General features: G+C 35.9%; 1 protein-coding gene across 1 annotated transcript; it reads left to right on the top strand.

The window, feature by feature from the left end:
* Positions 1–9,819: 9,819 nt before the first annotated feature.
* On the top strand, positions 9,820–20,121 carry LOC115962237 (ABC transporter C family member 5). The gene is made up of 12 exons (XM_031081138.1): positions 9,820–10,368; positions 10,632–12,908; positions 13,036–13,356; positions 13,475–13,561; positions 14,704–15,396; positions 15,554–15,718; positions 16,270–16,564; positions 17,155–17,369; positions 17,535–17,840; positions 18,233–18,296; positions 18,400–18,639; positions 19,508–20,121. The coding sequence occupies exons 2-12, from the start codon at positions 10,779–10,781 to the stop codon at positions 19,618–19,620; spliced, it is 4,629 nt and encodes a 1,542-aa protein (XP_030936998.1). The 5' UTR covers positions 9,820–10,368; positions 10,632–10,778; the 3' UTR covers positions 19,621–20,121.
* Positions 20,122–26,282: the final 6,161 nt, after the last annotated feature.

Genomic DNA, 26,282 nt, shown 5'->3' with positions numbered 1-26,282 from the left:
ACAAAGAGACCCTTTCAATCAATGAAGCTGACAACAAGATACTCATGACTGCATTCACGAATGAACTACGGAAGGATAAGTTCCTATTTTCTTTATATAAGAACGACCCAAAGACATGTCGGATGTGCTTTACAGGGCTACTAAGTACATAAATGCAGAAGACACATTGTTGGCCCGAGAAGAGAAGCCCAAGAAGAGGGAAAGACGGGAGGACGTACGGCAGGATAGAGGGCGGAAGATGGGTAGGACCGGAGAATGGCAAGAGGACAGGCACTCCAAGCCCCCCACGGGGAGATTCATAAGCTTCACCTCGCTAGCTGCCCCTATCAACCAAGTCTTGATGTAGATCAAAGATGAAGGAACTCAGACTTTTCCCGACAAGCTAACGTGAGATCCCAATAAAAGGTCTAAAGACAAGTATTGACACTTCCACCGTGACCACGGTTATGACACAGCCAACTAGTATGACTTGAAGCAACAAATAAGAGCTCTTATCGAACAAGGAAAGTTGCAAAGGTTCGTCAGCAAGGAAAGAGCGGACCCGCTGCAAGAGTAGGTTCCTTGACAGGAGAATAAGCGTCCTAGGCCGTCTATTGGAGATATAAGAATGATTGTGGGAGGCATTGCGGCCTCTAGCTCATCCAAAAAGGTCGGTAAGACTTACCTCAGGATGGTTTAGAATGTCCAGTTAATGGGTTTTGTCCCAAAGATGGCACGGATCTACAACCCCATCATCAAATTTTCAGAAGAAGATGCTTGACGACTCCATCACCCGCATGACAATGCACTCATCATTAGCATTCAGGTAGGAGACTACTACAACACACACCAGGTCCTGGTCGACAACGAAAGCTCTGTTGACATCCTTTACAATCCGACATTCCAGCAAATGAGGATTGACAGAGAACGACTAGTCCTGACCAACTCCCCACTTGTTGGGTTCGAAGGGACTATAGTATACCCCCTCGGCATAGTCACATTGCCCGTTACGATTGGTGATTATCCTTAGCAAATCACTAAAGATGTTACATTCCTTGTTGTAGACTGCTCGTCAGCCTATAATACCATCCTCGGATGACCTACCCTCAACTCGTGGAAGGTTGTGACTTCAACCTACCACCTGATGATCAAGTTCCCCACTAAATACGGAGTAGGAGAAGTACGTGGAGATCAAGTGGTTGCACGCAAGTGTTACATAACAATGTTGGAGATGGACGACCGTGTGTAAACAATGAACATTGAAGAGCAGTGGATGGTGGTAGAGCCCGTTGAAAGACTTGAAGAGATACTTCTCAACAACTCCAAGCTAGATCGAACAACAAGGATCGGCACCCTCGCCAGCTAGATGGTCTGCCAAGCACTCACCACTTTTTTCAAAGAGAACCATGAAGACATGCCAGAAATCGACCCTTCGATCATGGTGCACAAGTTAAATGTGTTGCCTTTCCACCCATCCGTCAGAAGAAACGGGTGTACGCCTAAGAATGAGATCAAACTATAACGGAAGAAGTCCGCAAATTACAAGAGACAGGCTTCATCAGGGAATTTTACTACCCCAATTGGCTTTCAAATTTGGTAATGGTTAAGAAAGCCAACGGGAAATGGAGAATGTGCATGGACTTTACAGACCTGAACAAAGCACGCCCTAAGGATAGCTATCCCCTCCCACAGGTTGATGTCCTAGTAGACTCTACGGCTCAACACCAGTTACTAAGCTTCATGGACGCTTTTTCAGGTTATAACCAGATCAAAATGGACGAAGCGAATCAGGAGAAGACTTCGTTCATTACCAACCAAGGCCTCTTCTGCTACAAAGTGATGTCGTTCGGCCTCAAGAACGCAGGAGTGACATATCAGAGGCTCATGAACAAGATGTTTGCACATCAGATTGGAAGAAATGTTCTAGTCTACGTTGACGACATGCTAGTAAAAAGTAGAAGGGAGGGCGATCATTTGGATGATTTCAGGGAAACCTTTGACACCCTTCGCTCTTACAACATGAAGCTCAATCCGAGCAAGCATGCATTTGGGGTGACGGCAAGAAAGTTCCTAGGGTTCATGGTGTCTCAGAAAAGTATCAAGGCCAACTCAAACAAGATTTGGGCCATAATAGAAATGGTGCCCCCAAAGAACGTGAAAGAGGTACAAAGCCTCAACGGCAAGGTAGCCAAGCTGAATAGGTTTGTGTCAAGAGTAACAGATAAGTATCTACTTTTCTTTTGCATGTTGAAGAAATCTTTTGAGTGGATGGTCGAGTGCTAGTAGGCATTCGAGGATCTGAAGGCTTACCTCTCTGCCCCGCCGTTGCTGAGTCCCTTGAAACCAGGGGAAAAATTGTTCCTCTACTTGGCTGTATCCCCGGCCGCCGTCAATGCAACCTTGATCAGAAAAGAAGACCAGGTGCAAAAGCCAATATACTACGCCAGCCGGGCACTTCATAGTGTAGAGGAGAGGTACCCACCGATGGAGAAGCTCGCCTTTGCTTTAATTACAGTAGCCCGTAAGCTCAAACCATACTTTCAAGCCCACACAGTGATCGTCCGGACTGACAAGCCCTTATGGTGAGCAATGAGCAATCCTAAAGCTGCCGGACGAATAGCACTATAGGCAATAGAGCTAAGTGAGTTCAACATACAGTACAGCTCGCATACTACCATTAAGGGGCAGGTGGTCATTGACTTCATTGCGAAATTCACTAACATGGAAGGTTAGGGGGCAGAAGAGTATCCTCAGTGGAGTATACACACGGACGGGTCGTCCAACAAATAGGTTGGTGGAGCAAGCATTGTACTTCGTTCTTCAGAAGGGGACGAGATTGAATGTATGGTTCGTCTCAACTTCCCTATGACCAACAATGAAGTAGAATATGAAACCCTGGTAGCGGGACTAGATCTTACTAAAATGGCATGGGTTGTGAGTGTGGTTATTCATTGCGACTCCCAAGTCGTCACAAACCAAGTAAACGGTGATTACGAATGTAAGGACGAAAAGATGAAGAAGTACCTAGAGCAAGTAAAGAGAAGGGTGGATGACCTACAGGCCAAGATTGTTCAAATCCCCAGAGGAGAGAACAAGCAAGTCAACCGTCTTGCCAAGGCCGCATCAGCAGAACACATGACCATTCTTGACAAGGTACTTTCCTTCGTTCAGCTTTCACCATTAATAGATCCCATCGATGTGCAGGAGATAGGTTCTGCAAGAAATTGGATTGCACCATTAGTCTCCTACTAAAAAAACAACGAGTTACCAGACGGACTGACAGTAAGGAAGCCGTAAGGAAGTTGAAGGTCCAAGTAGCACAATTCCTTTTGATAAAGGATGTCCCATACAAGAGAGGCTTCTCCCGCCCATCTCTAAGGTGTTTAAGCCTTGAAGAAGCGGATTATGTCATAAGAGAAGTTCATAAAGGGATCTACAGGAAACACTTAGGGTCGTGGTCATTGGTACACAAACTAATTCAAACTAGATACTATTGGCCCACTATGCAAAAGGATGCCCAGAGTTATGTCAAAACCTGTGACAAATGTCAAAGGTTCAGCAACGTCATCAGAAAGCCAATGGAAGAACTGACCCCAATGACAGCTCCGTGACCATTCGCTCAATGGGGACTGGACATCATGGACCCGTTACCAATAGCAATGTGGCAGCTGAAGTTCCTTATAGGCGGCATAGATTATTTCACCAAGTAGGTAGAAACCGAAGCCTTGGCCACCATCACAGAGAAGAACGTGAGAAGTTTCGTATGGAGACACATTGTTTTGATTCATATAAATCGGTGCAAGTTTTAGTGTAAGTTGATTTGCCTTGTTGCCTAATTAAATTATAAGTGCAAGTTTTGATTTATAAGTTTTGCCCAGTTAAATTGCTTAGCTTATTAACTAAGCAATTTTAGATAGGTTGAATGGAATTACATTATACATCTAACAAAGAAATAATCTTTGTGTGTGTCGAGAGTTTTGTGGCTTAATAATAATGCTCGGTTCTTCCATTAAAAAATAACTTGAATTTGAAATTTGAATCCCCCTCCCCCAATTAATTGTTAAAAAAAAAAAAATACCATAGGCTTCGCCCACCACTTGACACAAAATAAATATGACTCTTATTGTACATTTTTTTTTTCTCTTTCTACTCTTTTAATCATACAAGTGGTTAATTGATTAAAAGTTATTTGGAAAATATTCTGTAAATTGAAATTAGGACGTGTCTTTTCCAAGGTGGTTGCCTCATGCTAATAATGCAAGTACTAAATCAAAATGGCATGTCAACTATGGGTGGTGGGATTTTGATTGTTTAAGGAAGCCAAAGTCGAGTAGAGATTGTGGAAGTTTTTGCTTCTGGATTCCACCATATCCTTAGCCTTGATTCTATAAGAGCACAATTGAATCATCTCGTTATCACAAGACGATGCTCTAATAATTAAATTAGAAGGATTTTTATGTAAAATTCCATATGATAATTTTGATGTTTTTCAACCAAAAGACACACCTCTCATAAGGGATCGGGTCTCTCTTTATACTTATTTTACTCTCTCAAATTTCTCTTGTTCTAAGGTCCTTAAAAATTAATGTCTAGGTGATTCGATCCCTAACCAGTCAAGTTTTCTAGAACCCATCAATTGATCGGATGAGTGGTTAGGGGCTCATTTAATGTGGATTAGATAGACTTTGCCGTGTCAGACACTTCAAATGACTATTTTTTTCATAATTATGTACAAAATATTTTCGTATGGCCAACTTGGTGACCTTCCCTTTAAACACGTTTTTTTTTTTGAAAGGCCCCTTTAAACACTTGATCATGTCATATTGGACTAAACCCCATCCGACTTGATTCTTAGTCATTGGTCTTGGTTACTAGTCCCTCCATCTGCCATATATAAGAGGAATGGATCCTCCCATTATTGATTAGCCATACGAAAGAGTAGCTTGTCAAATGATTTAGATACGTTCAAGTCCAATAAAGAACATTTCAATTTCTATTGAAACTTCTATAAGAAAAATTCTTGTAATTGTGGAAGTCAATTTATTTATCGGAAGATAGTCAAAATTTTATTAGACTAGATTCAGGTAAATTCATCATAGAACGTGGTTAGTCTAATAAAATTTTGACTATCTCCAATGACTTTTTTTTTTTCCCCGGTTAGGAAGGACTGTCTCCAATGACTATCAGTTTCTCAAAAAAAAAAAAAAAAAAAAAAAAAAAAAAAAAAAAAAATCAATATAACGTAAAAGTCATATGTTCTTTTTTCAAAAAAAAAAAAAGAAAAAGAAAAAAGAAAAAGGTAAATAGTATTCACCTTCTTTATTGGTTTAGTATAAACTCAATCAATTAACATAGATTTACAGCTGACATTAGCTTAATTCTTATGTTAATTTAGTAATCTAGTGGATCCTAAGGCTTTATAAGATTCTTTGCTCAAAATAAATAAATAAAAGGCTTTATAAGGGTACGTTTGGTACACTGAATGTGGATTATGACAGGAATTGTAATATCTATTATTATGAATAAAATGTATTATAATGTAATAACTAAACCTATTCATTGATTTGGTTGTGAGTTATAACATTAGAATGAAACCTAACATTTATTTTAAGAAATTTCTTACTTATACAATTATATCTCTTTAAAAATTGTTATTTTTAAATTTCAGAAAGATATGTATTATTTTTTATGATTTTTTATTTTTATAATTGTTAGATGTATATAGAAAGTTTGTTTATTTGGAAATATATTAAGTTTTGAAATTATTGCATTTACTAAGAAAGAGCTAATACAACCTTTTAAAGAAGAATAGTTATTCCTCATTTTGAAGAATAGTTATTCATAAGGAATTATTGTTCCTTGTAATAAAAACATAATCAAACTAAAGAATAACTAAACTATAGGAATAATTATTATATTACAGTGTTTATTACAGTTTACCAAACATGCTCTAAGATTCATGAGGTCTTAGTTCAAAATCTCTAACCAATAACTTGGGCCAAGAGAATACCTCTATATAACACTTGCTAAAAAAAAAAAGGAAGAAGGAAATGGAATTGGCTCCCAAATAAAGAGAAGGAAATTTATATTGATTTTGATTTTGCTTTATTTCATTTCAATAAAATATTACCCTTTTTTTTAAGTTACCTCAATCAATAAATTCTATTATTATCGGAAAAAAAAAATTGGGTTTAAATAGTGTGTACACAAAAAAGAATTGACAAAGTTTAGTTATAAAATTAGTTATAACCTTGAGCTATGACCTTACTTAATATCTTTTTATTGGAAATGAATTTTAACAAATCCACTATTGGATTACATCTTCTTCTTATATCTTCCATGCTAGCAAAATTTCTAGAAAATCAAAACTCAATAGCTATGCCATCAATAAATTGTTTAAATTGTAAGTTTTTGTAGTTTAAAATGATGCATGAAATATAAGTTTAAATATTATAAGCTTAAAGATTATATGGTTGTGGGGCTTTCTTAACTTCTACTACAATATTTATAGCAAGGATATAAATAAAAGGTTGACCATATCAGCAGTTTGTGGCAACTTATCACCTAGAATCAAGCTGTTATATCTTTCATAATTGTATCATCTTTTTAAAACCATTTATTTAGGGATTTATGAACAATATTTCTCCTTGAGTAATGCTATAGTTACAAACTATTTTACAACATTTTTACAAACTGCTTATGTGACCAACCTTTTATTAGTTTTCATCTAGGCCTATCATTAATATCATTTTTTCATTTACCAATAATCACTCATCACATCAGCAGTTTGTAAATTTTTTTGAAAAATAAATGGTTTTAAAAAGATGATACAATTATGAAGGATATAACAGCTTGATTCTAGGTGATAAGTTGCCACAAACTGCTGATGTGGCCAACGTTTTATTTATATCCTTCCTAAAAATATTGTAGTAGAAGTTAAGAAAGCCCCACAACCATATGTACATTTTAGGGTAAGGGGGGAGATCTGAAAAAATATAGGATTACATCATTTTGTGCCATAATTCTATTGCAATTTTGATGTGGACAAGATCGGTCCAACACATTTTGTGGTTTAGTTTCTTTCAATATTTATTGAACACTACTTTATAAAAAGCCATCAATTTGATATTTGTTTCAAAAAAAAAAAAAAAAATTAGTCACTATTGAATTGGGGTTTTTGTACTAATACCACTATGCTCATACCAAAATCATGAAATATTAAATATGTTATTAGCATTTATATTTATTACATGCAAAATATGGCTACAGTTCTTTGAAGATTTATAAATTTTAAGAGAAGTGCTACGTCCATAACCATTTCACAACAAATTATAAGTGATAAGTTGTTATTGGTTTTAATTTAAACCTACTCCTAAAGTTACTTTGTTATAAAAGTGTTGTTAACAAAACATTTCTTAAATTTTAAATGCTGACATTTCTATTAAATACCTTAATTCAGTTTCAAATACATTCTTGTCAAACGTCACTCAAATTCATGGTTCACAAAAATAAGACCTAGTTTAGAGTTGACTCAACACATTTTAGGGTCAAACGTAAATGTAAAATGTATATTTTATATTTTATAAGTTATACATGAATTAGAAAAAAAATAATATAACATTTTTATATAATTTAATACATTAATTTAGAAAATATTTTTAAAAATTTGAAATTCTAAAAATATTGAAACAATTAGTATCAGAATAGATATCATTTTTTTAGAAACAAACAAAGATCAATTTTTAGATTGTCACTATCTCCCTTGGCAACGTTGAATTTCAGCTATTAAATAATGAATTTGTATAAAAAACTATTAATTCTAATTTTAATTTTGATAGAGAGAGAAAGGAAGAGTAAAATTTTTACAATCTTAAACTACTACAAACATAGTAAAACATATTAATAAAATGTTGAACATTCGAAAAGAGTATAATATTTAAAAAATAATTTTTTATTAAATTTTTGGGCCCTAATTAATTTATTTTATATTGTAAGAGAAATAGATAAGACATTCTATTGACCAATAGAAGATGACTTTTTTCTTTTTTTCTTTCTTGGTGGGAGTCATTACTTTTTTAATAATTATTTTATACAATATTATTAGACAAATAGATATAATATATTATATTTTAGAGGCTTTAGGCCATTGGAATAGCCTAAATACTTAATGGTTGAGCTGCCATTGGATGTGGCAAACTAATGAGTGGCAGAGAAAAATGGGTGAGCCTATGTGGAATTGTTAGGTAATTAATCATAATTTGCCACTTGGGCTGGCTCTAGTATAAAAGCAAGTAAGGCTCTCACCTAAGGCCCCCAAGTCGAAAAATGCCCTAAAATTTTATCCAATAGAGTGATTTTTTTATTATAAAAGTATTCATTAAGCCCAAGTATTAGCCAATAAATAAAATAATATATTTTTATCAAATGAAAAACAAGACAAAAAAGAGAAAAATTTTGTGTCCACAATATTTTTCACAATAATTCCTAAGTGGTACGTTGGTACTGACTATTATTGGTGGGAGAAAAAGTAATTTTAGTGGTGGGTTTAAATTAAAACCAATAACAACTTAATACTTATGAATTGTTGTAAAAATATTGTGAATATATCACTTTTCACAAAAAAAAAAAAAAAAAAAAGCAATGCACAAAGAATTTCATAACATTTTTCATAACAGTTGAGTTGATAAACTTTTACTAATTTTCATCTAGGTCTACCACTAACATTATATTTTTACTTACTACTACTGATCTGTCACATAAACAACTGCGAAAAGTTTTGTCAATTTTTTTTTTTTTTTTGTCTATAGATTTTCTAAAGAAAAAAAATATTCTTCATCGTTAATTAGTAAGTTTTTATCTAAAACAAATTAATAGAATTCAAGTAATATAAAATTTTTTTATTTCTCAAAAAAAGTTATATTTAAATATATAAAAAGTCTTAAATCAGTTTTCACCTAAAACCCCCCCAAATGCATCAAGTTGCTGCCTCTATCTATCGTATGATAGTTATAAAAAAAAATTGGTGTGGAAAAGAGTATGGTCTTAAAATTATTCTATTTGGATCACCATCGGTCCTCCATACACCGTAAAGTTAGGTGATTTGGTCATCATTTTTACCTTTTCGGTAGCAGCCAAAAACGAGTTTGATAAGTGGGGTAGCTGATACATTCTCAACTAAGCAACAAATTCAAATGACATAGGCAGTCCATGACTTTTTACGGCTTGGGTCCCTATTAGTTTGTTTGAACAGATGACAGTAACACTATATACTGCCAGTTTTCTCTTTTCTGTATCAAAAAAAGGGGCAGTCCTGGGTTTTAATTTTTCCACACATTTTTGTTTAACCTATGGTTGGTGCAATTTTACAAGTGAGTGCTCAAATCATGAATCATCACCTACTATAATATTCAACCCAAAAGGCTTATCATTATGGCATCTCACTCATACTTTCATTTCAACTCCACCGCCACCCCCCCATTACTTTGTTTACACACTGTAAAGTGTAAAAAAACAAAATCCCATCTCTCTCTCTCTCTCTCTCTCTCAAAACATGAATAATGGAAAGTTCATTCATAATCAGATATTTCTTTATAAAAAAAACATTCTGAGATCCCTATCATCATGGTCTCATCAATAGGCACACCATGTAAATAATATTCTATCTTCTTTTTTTTTTTTCTTTTTTTTGACTGAACAATATTCTATCTTTAAAATACTAATATTCATATTCTTCTAAAAAAAAAAAATTAAAAAAAAACGTACACATTCCTTTGTCTCTCTCTTATACAGTTGTCTATATATAATAGTAAATGAAGCAATTGATCAAAACAAAGACCAAAATCTGGGGAAATATATTAAAAGCCACAAAAGGACACCACCTCCCATTCAGTGTTTGTTTTTACCTTCCCTTCTCAAAATCTAACCCCTTTTGTTTGTTTTTTTTTCTTTTTTTTCGGTTTTTGCTTCGTCATCAGCATTCAACACTCCTTTCTCTTTCTCTTCCTCTTCCTCTCTCACACGGCAGTCCCAGTGCGCGTTGACAGCAAACAACAAATACAAAGGTACCAGCAGATAGATAGAGATATATTAGTTTATACAAAAACCAAAAAAAGAAACAGAGAAAAACCCTTTTAATATTTTAGAGAAAGAAGAGGTGGAGAGGACACGCACACACTCTCTCTCTCTCAATTTCTCGACGTTTATATAGCTTACTTCATTCATCGTTATCGGTTTTTTGGGATTGCTTAACTCTCTCTTGAAAGGAGTCAGAGGAGCTTGCTGTGTAAAACTTGTTCTCTCTCTCTCTCTCTGTTTGACAACAACAACATTCACAGACTTGCCTCGGCAATCTGCACCGGCTCACCAAACGAATATACAAGACACAACAAGGTTAGTCCTTTTTTTGTTATTTCCTCTAATGGGTTTCGTTTAGATTTTGATTTCTCCTTCTTGTCTTTGTCCATTTCTATTCACCTCCAGATATCATAAATACACACAAAACACACACACACACACACACACACGTTCACAGAGAGACAGAGAGAGAGAGAGAGAGACAAGCAAAGTTGAAGCATTCTCATTTTCTCTTACTTTGTTTTCCGTGCTGGTAAAAAATAAAAATCTGTTTGTTTTGATGTGCAATGTGTCCGCAGATTCTGTCTCCAAATACGCATTTGCTGCTGTCTCTCACAGCCCAGATGGTGAAATGCCCTTCTTCACAATAGGATTTGATCTCTCTCGCTTAGTTCAACCACAAAAGCAACACCGACTCACTGTTCTCAATCGCCTCCTTCACCTATATGCCATTTTCAATAATGGGTATCTCTCTTTTGCTTGATAAAATCCCAGCTCTATCTTATTCATCACCAGAAGCACAATCACCGAATGCCCTTTTGAGTGATTTTCAAGGTGTTCCACTATTGGAACTTTCTTCAATATGTATCAATTTGACGCTCTTTCTTGTGTTCCTCTTCATTGTCTCCGCTAGGCAGATATTTGTGTGTGTCGGTAGGATTCAATTTGTTAAGGATGATTCGGCTGCTGCAAATGCCAGCCCAATTAGGCGCAGTGTAGACGGAGAAATCCGCGATGTTAGTATTGGTACTGGGTTTAAAGCTACAGTGCTTTGTTGTTTCTATGTGTTGTTGGTTCAAGTTTTCGTTTTGGGGTTTGATGGGGTTGCTTTAGTAAGAGAGAGTGTTAATGGGAAGGTTGTGAATTGGTTTGGTCTGTTGTTGCCAGCTGCACAAAGCTTAGCTTGGTTTGTGCTGAGCTTTTCAGCTCTGCATTGTAAATTCAAGGCGTCTGAGAAATTCCCATTGTTGTTGAGGGTGTGGTGGTTTTTTTCCTTTTTGATTTGTCTGTGCACTCTATATATTGATGGAAGACAATTCTCAGTAGAAGGTTCAAAGCACCTGTGTTCTCATGTTGTGGCAAATTTTGCTGTGACTCCAGTTCTTGCTTTCCTTTGTGTTGTTGCAATTAGGGGTGTTACTGGTATTCAAGTTTCTAGGAACTCTGATCTTCAAGAACCTTTGCTTCTTGAAGAAGAACAGGGGTGTCTTAAGGTTACCCCTTATACTGATGCCGGAATTTTTTCCTTGGCCACACTTTCTTGGTTGAACCCACTTCTTTCAATTGGTGCAAAGAGACCGCTTGAGCTTAAGGACATTCCCCTTCTTGCACCAAAAGATAGATCCAAGACCAATTATAAGATTTTGAAGTCAAATTGGGAGAAATTGAAGGCTGAAAACTCTTCCAAGCAGCCTTCTTTGGCTTGGGCAATTCTCAAGTCATTTTGGAAAGAGGCGGCTTGTAATGCTGTTTTTGCCGGTCTAAATACTCTCGTTTCATATGTGGGGCCGTACTTGATTAGCTACTTTGTTGATTACTTAGGGGGGAAAAATACCTTCCCCCATGAGGGGTATATTCTTGCCGGAATATTCTTTTCAGCAAAGCTTGTGGAGACGTTAACAACCCGGCAGTGGTACCTTGGGGTAGACATTTTGGGTATGCATGTGAGATCAGCTTTAACAGCGATGGTGTATCGAAAGGGGCTCAGGCTCTCAAGCTTGGCAAAACAAAGTCACACCAGTGGAGAAATTGTAAACTACATGGCAGTTGATGTCCAGAGAGTGGGGGACTACTCTTGGTATCTCCATGATATATGGATGCTTCCTTTGCAAATCATTCTTGCCCTTGCAATTTTGTATAAGAATGTTGGAATTGCTTCTGTCGCAACATTGATTGCCACCATCATCTCCATTGTTGTTACTGTTCCTGTGGCAAAGATACAGGAGGATTATCAAGAAAAGTTAATGACTGCTAAGGATGAAAGAATGAGGAAAACCTCTGAGTGTCTAAGGAACATGAGGATTCTGAAGTTGCAAGCTTGGGAGGACAGGTATCGGGTTATGTTGGAGGAAATGCGGGATGTAGAGTTCAAGTGGCTACGGAAAGCCCTATATTCTCAAGCTTTTATTACATTTATTTTCTGGAGCTCCCCCATATTTGTTTCAGCTGTCACTTTTGGTACTTGCATATTGTTGGGTGGTCAGCTCACTGCAGGTAGTGTTCTTTCTGCTCTGGCCACTTTCAGGATCCTCCAAGAACCACTCAGGAATTTTCCTGATTTGGTGTCTATGATGGCTCAGACAAAAGTTTCTCTTGATCGAATTTCCAGTTTCCTGCTGGAGGAAGAGTTGCAGGAAGACGCCACCATCGTCATGCCGCGAGGCAGTACTAATGTGTCCATAGAAATTAAAGATGGTTTGTTCTGCTGGGACCCTTCATCTCCTACCTCAACATTATCAGGAATACAAATGAAAGTTGAGAGAGGAATGCGAGTTGCTGTTTGTGGTATGGTTGGTTCTGGGAAATCAAGCTTTCTCTCTTGCATCCTTGGGGAGATACCAAAAATCTCTGGTGAAGTACGTTTGTTTATCAAATTTCTAATTCTGTTTTCCGTCTCAGTTTTTCTTGGCTGCTGTTTTGTAAATCCTGTTATTAATAGCAGTTGAATATTCATAGTACTTGTTACTTTGATGTTCTTTTCAGGTAAGAGTATGTGGTACTGCTGCCTATGTATCCCAGTCAGCATGGATACAGTCTGGAAATATAGAAGAAAACATTCTTTTTGGAAGCCCAATGGATAAAGCAAAGTACAAGCGTGTTTTACATGCTTGTTCACTGAAAAAGGATTTGGAACTTTTTTCACATGGAGATCAGACCATTATTGGTGATAGAGGTATAAATTTAAGTGGTGGCCAGAAGCAACGAGTGCAGCTTGCTAGAGCACTGTATCAAGATGCTGACATTTATTTACTTGATGATCCTTTTAGTGCGGTTGATGCACATACTGGTTCTGAATTATTTAAGGTTAGACATAAATTTTGTCATTGTCATTAGTATTGCAGTTCATATGAATGAACTATGCCTAGAATAAAAATAATAATAATAATTGAACTGTGGCTAAATATATGATATGGAACTGCAGGAATACATATTGACAGCTCTAGCAACTAAAACTGTGATTTTTGTGACCCATCAAGTTGAATTTCTACCTGCAGCAGATCTTATACTGGTATGAAATTGTCTTCACACTTCATTTTTATATGTTCCTTATGCATATAGAGTTCTGTGCTGGCATCTGTTTTGTGTCCAAGCATGCGAGGTGGCATCTTGTGAAATTAATCTTGGAAGCTCCTCATGAGTGTCTACCCAGACTGGTAGTACATCAATTTGTTAGTTTTGAGGCTGCATGTCCATGTAGCTTCTGTTGCTAATTGCAAAATCCTCAGTTTATTTAATCTCTTCCCCCTTGTTTTAGTTTTCTTGTTTCTATTTTACAAAACCCTATGTTTTGAGGTTTATGAGATTTATTTAATTTTTAACCTATAGTTTATTAAAAAAAAAAAAAAAAAAAAAACCTAAAAAATTCATTAAAGTAATTAGCTCAAGTTTTCTTTAGCTGATGTTATTGGTTGTCTGATCAAATATATTATTGTTCAAAGAAAGGTCAAGTGAAGGAGACTTGGCAGAGAATAATAATACACTTTGAACTAAAGTATAGAAGAAAATAATGACAGGACCATATTGCAAAGCTGGCACAAAGTTGCCAGAAGATGACTGACTAGATATATGTGATAAACTTGCATCTATATATTGTTTTTAGCATTTTTTTTTTAATAAAAATGGGACTGTTTCTGCTTATGTATTGATCCAATGTGAAGTTGGAGTTGAATGATTATGTGAATGAGCATATAATTCTATTAGTGCGATTTTTTTTTTTTTTTTTTTGTATAATGATTTTACTAAAACGGAAGTTAGTTTATCATGTTAAAAAAATGGCTATTCCAACAATTATTCAATAGAAATTCAGGTGTTCTCAGCTTATTTTGATTCTTTGACTAAAAGCTCTAGCCCTCAAATAACTTTTGATATTTTAGTATTTTGGTAAAAATATTAGAGCATGGTCAAAATCCAAGAGTTAAATAATTATTGGCATTTTATCTTTTGAGTCACTAAGCCTTTGTGGTTGCTTGACTTTATTACTGAAATTTTTTATTTTTTATTTTTTTATTTTATATTTTATATTTTTCTATTGTGGGTTTATAAATTAACACGAATGAGGTTTTGTATGCTTTAGCTTAAATATCCACCAGAGACTCTGATATGATGGTACGGTCCTGAAAAAAGCTAACAAACAATTCTCTATATTTGTAGGTTCTTAAAGCAGGCCGCATTATACAAGCAGGAAAATATGATGAACTTTTACAAGCTGGAACTGATTTTAATACTTTGGTCTCAGCTCACCATGAAGCAATCGAAGCGATGGATATTCCTTGTCACTCAGAAGATTCAGATGAAAGCCCATCTCTGTCTGGGTCCCTTGTACTTGGTAAAACATGTGTTACAGCTGAAAATGGTATTGACAGTTTGTCGAAGGAAGTGCAAGAAGTTGTGTCACCCTTGGACCAGATAGCAATAAAAGAGAAAAAGAAAGCAAAACGCTTAAGGAAAAAGCAGCTTGTTCAGGAAGAGGAGCGGGTAAGGGGAAGGGTCAACATGAGTGTGTACTTCTCATATATGGCTGCAGCATATAAGGGCTTATTGATTCCACTCATAATTGTTGCACAAGCACTGTTTCAGTTCCTTCAAATTGCTAGTAATTGGTGGATGGCTTGGGCTAATCCCCAAACAGAAGGAGATCAACCTAAAGTTAGTCCTATGGTCCTATTAGTTGTTTATATGGCCTTTGCTTTTGGAAGCTCTTGGTTTGTATTTGTTAGAGCTGTTCTGGTAGCTACGTTTGGTCTGGCGGCTGCACAGAAATTGTTTCTGAATATGCTTAGAAGTGTGTTTCGAGCACCAATGTCTTTCTTTGACTCTACTCCAGCTGGACGGATCTTGAATCGTGTAAGTTGCTTGATTTCACTGGAAAAACATATGCAACTTGAAATTTTTTTTCTCTTATGTATCTGTCTATCTCTCTATGTAATATTTATTTCTATTTTTCTTTGATCTTCCCTTTGTTCACATTATCTGATGTCACAGATTATTCATGACATTGCAGGTGTCAGTTGATCAAAGTGTCGTGGATCTTGATATTCCTTTTAGACTTGGTGGGTTTGCTTCAACGACAATTCAGCTTATTGGCATTGTTGGTGTTATGACAACGGTTACCTGGCAAATTTTGCTTCTTGTTGTTCCTATGGCCATTGCCTGCTTATGGATGCAGGTGAATTTTTCTCTTTTTGCTCCCATTTTTGTAATATCAGGCTCATTTTTCTTTTTGTTTCAAATGAAAGGGAAAGAAATTGCTAAATTTTTAGCTTCCTTCTCAGGCACTTTTCCATTCTTGTTATTTCCAATAACCGGTGTGTATATAGTTCAGTTTTCAAATTTTTAAACACATAATTTATGTCCAAAGATGGTCTGCATCAATGTGCATTGAACATCTTATGCTATTAAGAAATCTCAATTCTCAAATATTATGCATCTTTTAATCAATTCACCTTACACCTTATTTCTTCTTTTTTCTCCTTTTCCTTTTCCTGCTTGTATACACAATACTTACTGTGTTAATGGTCCATTCCGTCAATCTTGTGAAAGTTAATATTCCACTTAATTATTAGGGGAGCACTTCTTTGATATAATTTGAAGCAAATATGAACCCTCTCACTAATTACTTCGGACTTGGAAGTGGTGATTTGAAAATTCTGAATCTTATTTAATGCCATTTACCAAAAGGACTATGTAACTTATATTCGTATATCTCTGGCATGGCAGAAATACTACATGGCTTCATCAAGGGAATTGGTTCGCATTGTCAGTATCCAGAAATCTCCAATTATCAATCTTTTTGGTGAATCTATTGCTGGAGCAGCAACGATAAGAGGCTTTGGACAAGAAAAAAGGTTCATGAAGAGGAACCTCTTCCTTCTTGATAGTTTTGCTCGCCCATTCTTCTGCAGTCTCTCAGCTATTGAATGGCTTTGCCTACGGATGGAGTTACTCTCAACTTTTGTATTTGCTTTCTGCATGGTTTTACTTGTGAGCTTTCCACATGGGAGTATTGATCCAAGTAAGTATATTGCCTCTCCCATCCTCAAATTTCTCTGCCTATTCTTATGAGAAAAATTCTGTATGAGTGTGGAGTGACATGTCCAGTGAAATAATAAGGTGAAAATGTTTTGATGTGCCATTTCCTGCATTTAAAGCATACACTCCAGACAGAAAAAACCTGCTTGGTAGTTGGTGTAATGGGACTATTAATTTCTGCGATGTGGTATTTTTTACCATTCGGACTTTACACTGCCAACCTATTGAGAGCCCTCAATTGTCAAAAACTAACTTTGCACATGATATTTCCTTTTCCTTTTCCTTTTCTAATTTATTCAGTTTGTGTTGACTTGTGTTTTCGGCATGCCACTTCAACACTTTTTAAGTCACAAAATGTTCTTTGTGCACATGTATGGTATCTTAAGATTACTGATTTGTGTTTGTCATATTTAACTTTGGTCTTGGGGAGGCAAGTGATGAAAAATTACTTGATTTTGAAAATAATAATGGAAGAGTAAAATGTGAGTTGGAAGTTCCAAAGTAGGCACCTGATCAAATGCCTTAATTTTTGATAATATACTTTTGCTAAGCATGGTTGCTTCTTCTCTGTAGGCATGGCAGGCCTTGCTGTGACATATGGCCTTAATTTGAATGCACGCCTATCGCGATGGATACTTAGCTTTTGCAAGCTTGAAAACAAAATTATTTCCATAGAAAGGATTTATCAGTACAGCCAAATTCCAGGAGAAGCCCCAGCGATTATTGAGGACTCTCGACCTCCATCCTCATGGCCTGAGAATGGAACAATTGAAATGAATGACTTAAAGGTATGCAGTTCAGTTTGACCTTGACATGCTTGTGCTTTTTTAAAATTGACGATAAAGGTTTCTTGGCATTTGAACTTTGTTGCTGACATTTTTCCCTTTTCTATTCTTTCCTCTCTCTCTTTCTCTCTCTCCCTCTCTCCCCCCCACCCCCTTTTCCCTATGTAGGTTCGTTATAAGGAGAATCTGCCTGTAGTTCTTCGTGACGTAACCTGTAAATTTCCAGGTGGAAAGAAGATTGGAATTGTTGGGCGTACTGGAAGTGGTAAATCTACTTTGATCCAGGCTTTGTTTCGATTAATTGAACCAGAAGGTGGGAGGATCATTATAGACAACATTGATATTTCAAAAATTGGCCTTCATGATCTTCGTAGCCGTCTGAGTATCATACCTCAGGATCCTACCTTATTTGAAGGTACCATTAGGAACAATCTTGATCCCCTTGAAGAGCATTCAGATCATGAAATTTGGCAGGTTAGTATCAACTTTAATTCACATTCCTTTTTTTTTTTTTTTTTTTTTTTGTTGTTGTTGAAGTTTTTATTGTTTCATTCATCTGTGAAGCACAGCTTAATCAAGAATCATATGTAAACAAAAGAAAATATTTCAATATAAAGGTCGTACCTAGTGCACAAAGCTCCCATTTTTGCGGGGTCTGGGAGAGGTGATTGATAAGCAGCCTTACCCCCAATTTTATTTTGGGAGAGGCTGATTCCTGGACTCAAACCCATGAATGCACATCGCGTAAGACCAAGTTTATATAAGAAAACCAAAAATTATAATAGATTATAAAATAGTTTAAAATAAATAGTGATTATGTATGATAATATGCCCCTGACTAATTGGTTTATTTTGATTTGGCACAGGCACTTGATAAGTCTCAACTTGGAGAGATAATCCGGGCTAAGGAGCAAAAGCTTGATGCACCGGGTATGTGGCAAGATATCACCTACTATAATTATGTTGTAAATTTCTCTCTTTCACTAAGCCTTTGGAGTTATGTGTGATTGATCGGCTGTACTTTGTTTTGCAGTGCTTGAAAATGGAGATAACTGGAGCGTGGGTCAGCGGCAACTTGTGTCCTTGGGTCGGGCTTTGCTTAAGCAGGCAAGGATACTGGTGCTTGATGAAGCAACAGCATCAGTTGATTCAGCCACTGACAATCTCATCCAGAAGATTCTTCGAACTGAGTTTAAGAATTGTACTGTATGCACAATTGCACATCGTATTCCAACTGTTATCGACAGCGATCTAGTTCTGGTACTCAGTGATGGTATGTAAAGTTTAACTCTGAACTCATTATTTCATTGCGACATATAGGTCTGGCCTCAGTGTGACATTTGTGATTAGTACTAATGAACTCAAGTGGTATTTCATATAGGTTAGGTTATATATCTAAATGTTCAGTTTTCATCATGCTTTTTATACATTCAATTGGTGGATGTATCTGTTAAGGAAGGGTTAAGAATGTTATATGGAAAATGTGGCTGGAAAAGGGAGCATACTTGGAAGTGTTTCAAGATCATTAAAAACTGTATCCATTACATTTGCTTCATTTTATACTACGATCTTCCAATTTGGTTGTAAGAGGGTTTTCCTAAAGAATTTTTTTTGAACTATCCATACATATGAATGTAAAGCAAATTTTAGGCATATTGCTGTAGATTATGCCCCCACCAAGTCCACCACGCCCAGATTGTGATAGCCTTATTGGTGGTCTGGTTCACTTTATTCAATCATAATCCATGTATGTGAGATTTTATTCAGATAACTGAAAGTAACTTCAATAATATGAGTTTTGATGGTAGATTAATTTCAGAAAGTTGTCCATGTGCTTATGGCCTTTCAATGATTTGACTGTCCTTTTTTGCACTGGATGCAGCTATTATTGCTCCTATTACTGTAGATTCATGATCTATTGTTTATTTCCCAAATTGACACAGGAAACTAAAAGTAAATCTGAACTCCTTGAAACTCTTTGGAATTGGGTCTGACAGGGCATGATTCTGAATTATCTTAATATTAATTTCCACTACCTGATTTTTCTGTGGCTTCTGTTTTCTGTTTCTGGTTGGGATTTAAGGTTGGGGGGAATGCACACAGGTTCTTTGCTCATGAAACTTGTTTTGATAATTTTGCAGGCCGAGTTGCAGAGTTTGATACTCCAATGCGACTATTAGAGGATAAATCATCAATGTTTTTCAAATTGGTAACTGAGTATTCATCACGGTCAAGTGGCATGCCAGATTTTTAAAATGGATGCCATGCATGCCTGAGAACCAAGTCAAAGCAGCAAGGACAGAGGACTACCCAAAACTGAACCAGCTGAGTCTGCTCCACTTTTGCTGCTCCATCCAGCACATTGATACACAAACATGTGGAACGAAGGTGCGTGTTGTGTTATCAAACCAGCAGGACCCCAAAGGAAAAAAATAAGTTATTAGTTCAAAGTGATTTTGAGTTAATTCATCCCCTTAAGCATAACTGGGGAATTCATGCATGGTTGGCATGCTTTGTAACACAAAAAATAAGTGGGGTTGGTAGAGGTAATAATAATTACACGGAAGAGAAAATGGGCAAGAAATTAGTGTTCAATAATGTAGTGTTTAGACTGAAGCAGGAGGTTGTTATTTTGTTAGGGAATTTGTAGAGCTGAACTAGTCAATGTCAATCCCACAATTTCTAGTGAAAATGCAATTTAGATCAAGATGTTAGACTCAGAATTCAATTCATTTTTTCTATCATGTTCATTGTCTCTTGTTTTCATTTCCAAGTCCAGTAAATGTAGAAGCCTTTTTATTTTATTTTATTTATTTTTTTCGCAGAAAAGAAAAAAAGAAAATGTAATAACTTGGTTACACTGAATCCCCCTTAATCCAACTACGAATTGCCTTCATAGTACGAGAGGGATGATATTCATTGTGTTTACGTTAAATAGAGTGATCCCTTTATTGTTCTTGTGGTGGAGCATACTCTTACTCTTCCCCATTGCTTCTTGTATTCTCTTTATATTTTCTCAAATATATGGAAAAATAGAGAATATTTTTAAATATGCATCTGCAATAGGTTGACTATTTTTCTTGGATGTTCCTTCTAACTTCCAATCCCATCCCACAAGGAACAGCTTTGAACAATGTTTACGTGCTATCTTTGAATCTCATTGCTGAACTGATTCCTAAAAGCGTTTGCAGCTTCCTTTTAATAAAGGATTGTACCTCCGGATGCCCCTCTTTTTTCATTTTTTTTATTATTTAATCTTATTTATATTTTCCTGGTTTCTTTCTTATCTTTTTCTTTTCTCATAATATGGAAAGTATATAAAAATTTTAAATTTGCATTTGGAATATGTATATTTTCCAACTCACACACACACACCCAAAAGGCCCAGTTTATGGGTACATGTGTGAGCTATGAAGTGAATATTTTCCAGCTTGATGTTTTTTGGGAACAATTACTATAAATGCATAGAAGAACTTGAGGTTCTAGTTGTAAAAAATCAGGGAGTTGTAGATTTGAGCAGTGACAAGCATGCCCAGGTACCCCACAGCCTACGTCATAACACAATTATAAGTGGTGCGAGAACAATGACCACACTAGCAAATCTTTTTTTACATTCACATTGAGAGAGGGGGAGAGGTTCTAGTTGTATAAGGGCCTGGTACTAGAATTTCAATTTTCAACGTCTACTTTTCTTTGGATATGAAATTGGAAAAAAAAAAAAAAAAATAGTGGCTTATAAGGAAGCTTGTTTGGATGGAGATGCATGCATATCTGATTAATAAACTTGGTTGTTTTACCTTTCATTCAAACCGTACTTGGTTTAAAATTCAAAATATGGGGAATGGGAGACGAATGTTTTGGGTTGGGATGGACAAGACTATGCCATTTGTAGAGCGGAGCCTACTCTTCTTACTAACAAGAAATATGGATAGCAACGATTGGCACACACATATCCAACCTACCCCCCAAATATTTCATGACCGAAAAGTCATTGTCTTCTTCAAACTCATGACGTTTAAGAGAGAGAGAGAGAGACAGTAAAAAATAAACACGTTTCTTTCTCTAACTCAAATTTTCATTGATATACAGTCACTTTCATGTTGGCTTAATATGTGAAAGTTGTCGGTAATCATATGAACACAAACCACCGTTGCTGCTGGTATCAGCACAATCGGCAGTCGACAACTCATGTATATATAATATAACAACAATTAAACTTGGTTTGTGTTTAGTTTCATTCCTAAAAATACTGTCAAAAAATATTTTCAAGTGTTTAGTTGTGTATCTAAAAAAGCTAAGGAAAACATTTTTTCTACTATTTTCCAGCATTTTCTCATCTCCTATATATATATATATATATATATATATATAAAAGGAGAATTTTAGATTTAAAAAAAAAAAGAAAAAAAGAAAAAAAAGCATGATTGGCTGCCAGCTGAGGTGGTTTGCGAATAGAGACGGGACATTAGTGGAGGAAGGAGGTTTGGTTGATGAATTTTTGAATTTTTGATGAGACGAAAAATGTTTTACGATAAATGAAAGTGTGAATCATTTTCTACTAGAAATGCCTTTGTTTTACAATCAACTAGAAATTATACAATTTCAATTGTCCCAAACACTCGTAAACGCTAAAAATATTTTTCAGAAATTAATTTCAGTCAAATCAAACATAACTTTAATTCCAAAAATTTATGATTGGATATAATTTCTTAAAGAATAGTCTCTTTTTTTTTTCTTTCTTTTTTTTTTTTTGGCTGAGATCTTAAAAGAATAATTGTTGATGCTCATTTCGGGAAGCCTAGTAGAAGGAAGAAGCCCAGCACCATGGGTAGAAAAGTGTTAGTAAGTGGATAGAAAAAACTATTAAGCCCAAGTGGCAGGAATAAATAATGGATCATAGGCCCATAAAATAAACAAATGGGTCTTGAGGAAGCAAACGGGTCTAAATGAGCCCAGAGAGAGAGAGAAGTAGCAAACTCATGAGTAGTATGTGAGGTAGAAAAGTGAGAATGTGTCACAACAAGCCCGAAGTAATGCAAGCAAAGAAAGTAAGGGGTTGATGGCTATTTTTGGGAAAAAATTAGGCGCGTGGCATGCATTCAAAGTTATTTAGTAAGTTGGACTCTTTTTGAAAGTCGAGTTTGGCAAACTTGACTTTGGACTGGAAAACAAACACTATAGTGACGTTTTTTTTAGTGGTGTTTGTCAAAAACGCCGCTAGAGGTTCCCTATAGTGGCATTTTATATAAACGCTGCTATAGGCACTAAAAAAATACCACTATAGTGTTCGTTTTCCAGCTCAAAGTCGAGTTTGCCAAACTCGACTTTCAAAAAGAGTCCAACTTACTAAATAACTTTGAACGCATGTCACGCGCCTAATTTTTTCTCAGAAATAGACTGTTTGGCAATTTTTGCCCACGCTACTTCAAACGTCTCACTTGATGTTTCTATGACACACACTCACTTCACAAGTCTCTCACACCTTCTACATTACCTTTTTTTTTTCACTTCAACCATCACTACATCTATTTATACTAGCTTCTAGCTTCTTTCTTTTATTGACAATAAAATAATGACTTTCTCAAATCTTCCAGACAATTTGAAAAAGTGTGGCTGAACTTAAACTGAGCTCTAGAGAATTCGAGAGAGAGAGAAATTGAGATATACTTTAGATATTTCTAGAGAAAGAGAAAGAGGCCATGCTTCTTGTTTAACACACACACCAATATATATATATATAAAGTTGTTATTTGGTGTAAATTTTTATCATTTTTATGTAATATTATTTAAAAATTAAAAATAAATTATTGGCATAAATGCTCTTTTCGTCTCTACATTTTGGGGTCATTTATATTTTGGTCCCTACATTTTCATTTTACCACTTTTAGTCCCTAAACCAATTAACACGTGTCATATCAGTCCTTGCCGTCAGCTAACTAACAGAAAAAACTGACGTAGCTGATGGCACTATTAAAATAATAATAAGAAAAATTATTTTGGCATAAAAAAATACCACATCAACATTTAAATTAATTTTAATTAAATAAAAAAATTAAAAACAAAAAATTACATGAAGTGAGATCTAAGAACATGAGAACATAAGAACTTGTTCTTCAATGTTCTTCTTAAATCAAGAAATAAACCCAGCAATGACATCAAATCCAGAATCAAAGAACAAACTCAGAATAAAAGAATATGAACATCAAAGAACATGAACATCAAACCTACAGGAGAAAAAAAAAAAAAACATGAACATCACCAAATCAAAGAGCATGAACAAAAGCAAACATAGGAAAATGAAAATTGACACAAACCCGAGAAGAACATAGCAAAAACGAGAAGTCAACTTAGAGAAAATCAAAAACCCAAAGTACAGAAACCACAATCCAAACCTACAGAAAATCAAATAGCAAAAATGAGTCCACAAACCCTAGATCTATGAAACTAAACTACAGAAAATCAAAGAGCAAAAATGGGTCCACAAACCCCAGATCTAGGGGATCACGAAGGGATTGGACTGTGGCAACCAGTTACAGATTTGAGAAGGGATTGGACCAGAGATGGAGTTGTTGGACAGATATAGGGTTTGAAGGCTTCGGCAATACTTCAGACTCTCCGGAACCTCGCCGGAAAGTTACATCGTTGGAAGCTGAATGCTGATGAGCTGGTTCTTCTCGTTCTAGCACATAACTCCTTGGAGCTTGCAGATTGAAGCGACGGACGAGTTCGTGAAGGTCCATGAACTCAATTTGTTGGCCGGGTCAGAGAGAGAGTTCTTCACGCCTTGCAAGCACATCACATCGTCTTCAATGGAATTGCTTAGAGAAAAGTAGAAGATTGAAGCTAATGAGAGAATCAGAAAAATCTTCATAGTGTTTTAGAGTCAGCGTTTTGATTTTGATTTTTATGTTTTGTTTTTGTTGTTTTAGTTTGGGTTTTTGAGAGTGAGGTGGGTTTGTTGGGTTCAGAGATGGGTTTTTCTGAGTTTGAGATTTTTTTTTTTGGTTGTGTTGTATTTTTTTGGATTGATTTGGTACTTTGGTGCTTTGGGATTTGATGATTTTGCTAGGTTTGAGAAAATGGTAATTTTGAGATTTTTTAGTTTTTGGATTTTAATTTATGGGTTTGTGTTCTTAGATCTAAATTTGTTCTTTCTTAATCTTGTGTTTGTTTTCTAAGGAAAAAAAAAAGTCAAATAAAGGAAAATTTTCTTCTTGTTCTTAAATCTGGATTTGTGTTCTTATTGTTCTTGTTCAAGGCACTCTTAAATCTCAATTCATGTTATTTTTTGTTTTTAATTCTGTTTTTAATTTTTTTTATTTAGTTAAAATTAATTTTTAACTTAAATGCTGATGTGGCATTTTTTAATGCCAAAATAATTTTTTTCATTATTATTTTAATAGTGCCGTCAGCTACGTCAGCTTTTTCTGTTAGTTGGCTGATGGCAAGAACTGATATGACATGCGCTAATTGATTTAGGAACTAAAAGTGATAAAATAAAAATGTAAGGACCAAAATAAAAATGACCCCAAAATATAGAGATGAAAAGAACATTTACGCCTAAATTATTTAACAATTCTATCAAACGGAGTTAAGACTTTACAAGGGTGACTGAAGAGATGAATGAAAGTCTAAACAAGAACTTCACCAGGGAGGAGGTTGCCACTGCCCTCAAACAGATGCATCCCACAAAAGCACCTGGCCTGGACGGTATGTCTGCCATCTTTTATCAAAAATACTGGAATATAGTGGGTTGTAGCATTACTAATATGGTTTTGAATGTTCTTAATGGTAATATGTCTATGGCTAGCCTTAATAGAACCAATATTGCTCTCATCCCAAAGATTAATAATCCCAAAAAGATGGCTGATTTTCGGCCCATAAGCTTGTGCAATGTTGTTTAGAAGCTCATATCAAAAACCATTGCAAATAGATTTAAGGCCCTACTTCCTCATATTATTTTTGAAAATCAAAATGCTTTCACCTCTGACAGGCTTATTACTGACAATGTGCTTGTGGCGTTTGAGTTAATGCACTTTCTAAACCACAAAAATGCAAGCAAGGAAGGCTACATGGTCGCGAAACTTGATATGAGTAAGGCGTTTGACAGAGTTGAGTGGTGCTTTATTAAGGCAGTTATGGAGAAATTAGGCTTCAGTTCCAAGTGGGTGGATCTTGTTATGAGGTGTATCACCTCGGTATCTTTTTCTGTTTTAATAAATGGTGCTGCTTGTGGGAACATTACTCCTTCCCGTGGGCTTAGGCAAGGGGATCCTCTCTCCCCAACTCTCTTCCTTATTTGTACTAAAGGGCTTTCTGCTCTTATTCACGAGGCAGCCCGAAACCATAGTTGGACAGGCATTTCTATATGTAGGGGCTGCCCAAGAGTCACTCACTTGTTATTTGCGGATGATAGCATTCTCTTCTGCAAAGCTAGTGCTGAGGAATGTCAAGTATTGAAGCAAATCCTCTAGAACTATGAGGAAGCCTCGGGTCAGAAAATTAATATCGAGAAATCCTCCATTTTCTTTAGCCCCAATACATCTCAAGAAGTCAAGGATGAGATTTTTGCTACTCTTGGTCCTATGCAGGATTCTAGACACACGAGATACTTAGGCCTCCCATCCTTTATTGGTAGATCGAAGAAACAAATCTTCTCTATTCTCAAAGAGAGGATTGGACAAAAGTTAGCCGGGTGGAAGGATAAACTTCTCTCTATGGGGGGTAAAGAAATCCTTATAAAAGCAGTTGCTCAAGCAATTCCCACATACACTATGGGGTGCTTCCTTCTTCCCCAAAGCCTATGTGAAGAAATTGAGAGTATGATGAGAAGTTTCTGATGGGGCCAAAGGCAACAAGAAGCAAAGATGTGTTGGGTGAGCTAGAAAAATAGAAAGCAAGCGGTGGAATGGGGTT

The sequence above is a fragment of the Quercus lobata genome, chromosome 9 (assembly GCF_001633185.2).
Source record: "Quercus lobata isolate SW786 chromosome 9, ValleyOak3.0 Primary Assembly, whole genome shotgun sequence".
Classification (NCBI taxonomy): domain Eukaryota; kingdom Viridiplantae; phylum Streptophyta; class Magnoliopsida; order Fagales; family Fagaceae; genus Quercus; species Quercus lobata.
Note: the sequence above shows the minus strand (reverse complement) of the source record. Positions and strands in the feature narration are given on the sequence as shown.